This window comes from Elephantulus edwardii, unplaced genomic scaffold, assembly GCF_000299155.1.
Source record: "Elephantulus edwardii isolate Elephantulus edwardi_28Jun2011 unplaced genomic scaffold, EleEdw1.0 scaffold00015, whole genome shotgun sequence".
NCBI lineage: Eukaryota > Metazoa > Chordata > Mammalia > Macroscelidea > Macroscelididae > Elephantulus > Elephantulus edwardii.
Window position 1 is genome coordinate 16,984,105 of NW_006399765.1, and position 3,116 is coordinate 16,987,220.

Genomic DNA, 3,116 nt, shown 5'->3' on the forward strand with positions numbered 1-3,116 from the left:
ACACACACACACACATTGGCACAAACTGCACAGAAACATTGAAACTCATCCCTCTACTACTCTCACACACATCACACACACTGAGAACTCCCTGATGTTCCCAGTCAGAGATACACATTCTCCTGTGGTCTCACTGACACACTGACATGCTTTAATAGAGGCCTGTATTCATAAGCGGTCATCTACACACAAGCTCACATACACTGACAGATTCTTTAACACACAAACCATTTGCACGCATGTTACTCCCTCTGACACCCTCGCACACAAAGTCACACAGACGCCAGTGAACCTGAAGTGTCTCCAGCCCTTGGCTTTCCAGGGGCTTGCCTGGGGTCCTTGCTCTGGACCATGGAGAGACGCTCTTCCTCCACCTCCCAGGGGGAGGTGATGTCCCCGAGGGAACAGAGGTCTCCAGTCTCATCTTCAGCTCTCTGGATCCCATGTGACATCAGCCAGCCCCCTCGCTGAGGCTACTGCTGTGGGGAATTCTGAGCTCTGTGCCGAGGTCCGGCCAGCAGCCAGGCACAGACACATCAGCCCTTGTTGGAAGACAGAGAGCAGCTCTCTTGTCTGCTGCCCATCCTCCAGCTCCAGCTGCTGGTTCAGTCTGTGGCCTCGCCTTGGGCTTTGCAGGTACGTGGTGCTGGGGAGGCTTGGGCCTGGTGGAGGGGTGTCAGGGTCAGCCTGGAGGGGGATATGCGGTGCTGTGGGCTGTCTATGGAAACAGATCAATGGAGCCTCGGTTGAGCCAGGCTGCACCCCTTACTCAATAGTCTGCACCTCCCTCCCTTAGGGCTTGACAGGGCTGGGTCTCTCAGCAGCCTCGCCCAGGGCATTGCCTCTTTCCTGGCATGACCACTTTCTCAGCTCCCAAGAAGACTACTGGGTGGGGTCACCAGGGTCCCCTTGTAAAAATGTCTGGCCTCTTCCCAGTGAGGCTAGGCCGTAACTGGCACCCACAGTGGGCTAAGGCGGTGTGGTCCTCGGGTGCATGGTACCCAGCAGCCACATGAACATTTGGTCTTCCAGGTGAGGTCTCGATTTCCAGCCTTGACTTTCTAAGTAGAGGCAGGGCTGTGGGAGCCTGAGCACCCTGCCCTGGGGCCTGGCCATCCAGGACACCTCCACCCTGATACTGTGTTCCCGGCCATGAAGATCCCGTAATGTTTGGTCAGATACCAGCCAGCCTAGGCTATCTCGATGGCCTGGCACAAAGTCCCCAAGGCCAGCCACCATTCCTGGGGGACCGAGCAGAGGTCCCTTGAGGCAGCGAGATGACAGCAAAGAGCCCAGCTATCTATAGGAACTCAGGGTTCCCGACACACCTGTATGTGAGCATGGAGCACTGAACCTGCACCTCACGAGCTATGTGGTCCTAAAGCAAGCACCCTGCCCTTTCCAGGCCTCCAGCTCCCCCACCTGTGAAATGACAGAGATGCAGGTGGTGTTAGCCTTTATGTCCTCAAAGAGTCCTCTAGCCCTGGCCATCGGGATTTCTGGATGATAAGGGCCTTGCTGCCCTGACTGCCTCCTTACCGTCAACCCTCTGAACAAACAGCCTGCAAGGGCTCACCCACATTGTCTTTCCTCCATCCTCCCTGAGATGGGGTCAGAAAGGCCAGGCCTAGGGGTAGTGATTTCCTGCCCCACATTGGCGCTCCTGGTCTCTTGGGTAAGAGATAGTCAGGCTATGTCAAATGCATGAAGTTGGGGAGTGATGAGAGGACCCCAATGGGCAGCACTAGAAGCCCTAGCTGGGTAACAGTAACTCCCAATGCCACATGTCATTCCTGTTCCTCCCTGTGCCCACAGAGCCCACTTGGCCACTGATACAGAATGGAGTCCAACCCAGCCGGGTCTACCAGTCCACAGGTGAGAGCGGTCATAGGTCCTTCACCTACCACCGTGGCGTTGACCTTCATCAGGGCTGAGGAAATCTTTAGAGGCACCAGGCAGCTCTCTGGATATCCTAGACCAGAGCTGGGGGCTGATGGGTCACTGGGATATTTGCCGGAGAGAGAAGAGGCTTCGACAAGGGTTTCAAAAATAGATGGGGTCAGGAAATCATGAGATTTGTTATGAGGACATCCAAACTCTAATCTCAGCCCAGCTATCTGTAAAATCACGGACGGCTCTTCTCTGGGCTGCAGTTTTCTCACCATTAAAATGGGCTCACCAGTCAGTAGCTTCCTGAGGCTGTTGTAAGAAGCAGAGGAGATGATGGATGGATGAATGGATGACTCCTTGGGTGAATGAATAGATGCCAGGAGACACATGGAAGGAAAGAAGGAAGGAGGGACAGAAGATTCAAGGCAGCTAGCCAGCCTCATAGAGACACTAAAGAAGGGACTCAGAGCTACGCCAGGCGAGAGCAGTCAGGACCTGCTGATCTTAATCACCTCTCTCTCTTTTTTTTTAAAATTTTGTCTTTAGTCCCCAAGAGCCAATGGGAACATCAACCTGGGCCCTTCAGCCAACCCCAAGTGAGTTCTAGTCCAGTCCTCACGCGGATATTCTGCATGGCCCTCCTTGCCTTGGAAAAAAAACTCCTTCTTCCTTTCCCTTGCTGCGATCTTTGCTTTAATCTTAACTCGAAGCTCTGGTGGTGTCATCAGTAGGGATTCTCTTTTTTTTTAATTTTTATTATTTTGTGTGCGTGCACCGTCAAATCAGATCTGACTGGTACAGGAGGAAATTGTGCCTCCTTCTCTGGCAGAGCATCTGGTGGATTTGAGCCGTGTTCCTCTGGGATTGCAGTGCAGCTTCTTGCCACTAGGCCACCAGAGCTCCCCAGTAGGGATTCTCTTGTTAACCCAAAGGTGACGCCTCTGTGGCGGTGTGGAAGGAGAAAGGTGGACAGTCGCCTTCTGTGCAATACACAGCTTGAGAGTCCGCTGGAGGGTCAGTTCTGAGCTGTTTTCAACTCGTGGGCGACGTTGTAGTCGTCGTGTGCTGTCAGCTGGAGCTGACTCGGAGCTGACCCTCTGACGGGTTATCAGAGATAGTGAATCACGTGGGAGGAGATTGCTCTTCCTCTGCCGGAGCACCTGGTCAGTTCAAACTGTGTGCCTTTAAAAAAAAATTATTCAGAACTGGCTTTGACAAGCACTGTG

The 3,116-nt window shown here is 53.4% G+C and overlaps 1 protein-coding gene across 1 annotated transcript in view; it reads left to right on the plus strand.

The window, feature by feature from the left end:
* Window positions 1-1,839: 1,839 nt before the first annotated feature.
* SGK2 (serum/glucocorticoid regulated kinase 2) overlaps window positions 1,840-3,116 on the plus strand; it is an 18,181-nt gene continuing 16,904 nt past the window's right edge. The window contains exons 1-2 of the mRNA XM_006881536.1: window positions 1,840-1,875; window positions 2,437-2,486. Coding sequence (XP_006881598.1) covers window positions 1,840-1,875; window positions 2,437-2,486 — 86 coding nt within the window. The remainder of the gene's footprint in view (window positions 1,876-2,436; window positions 2,487-3,116) is intronic.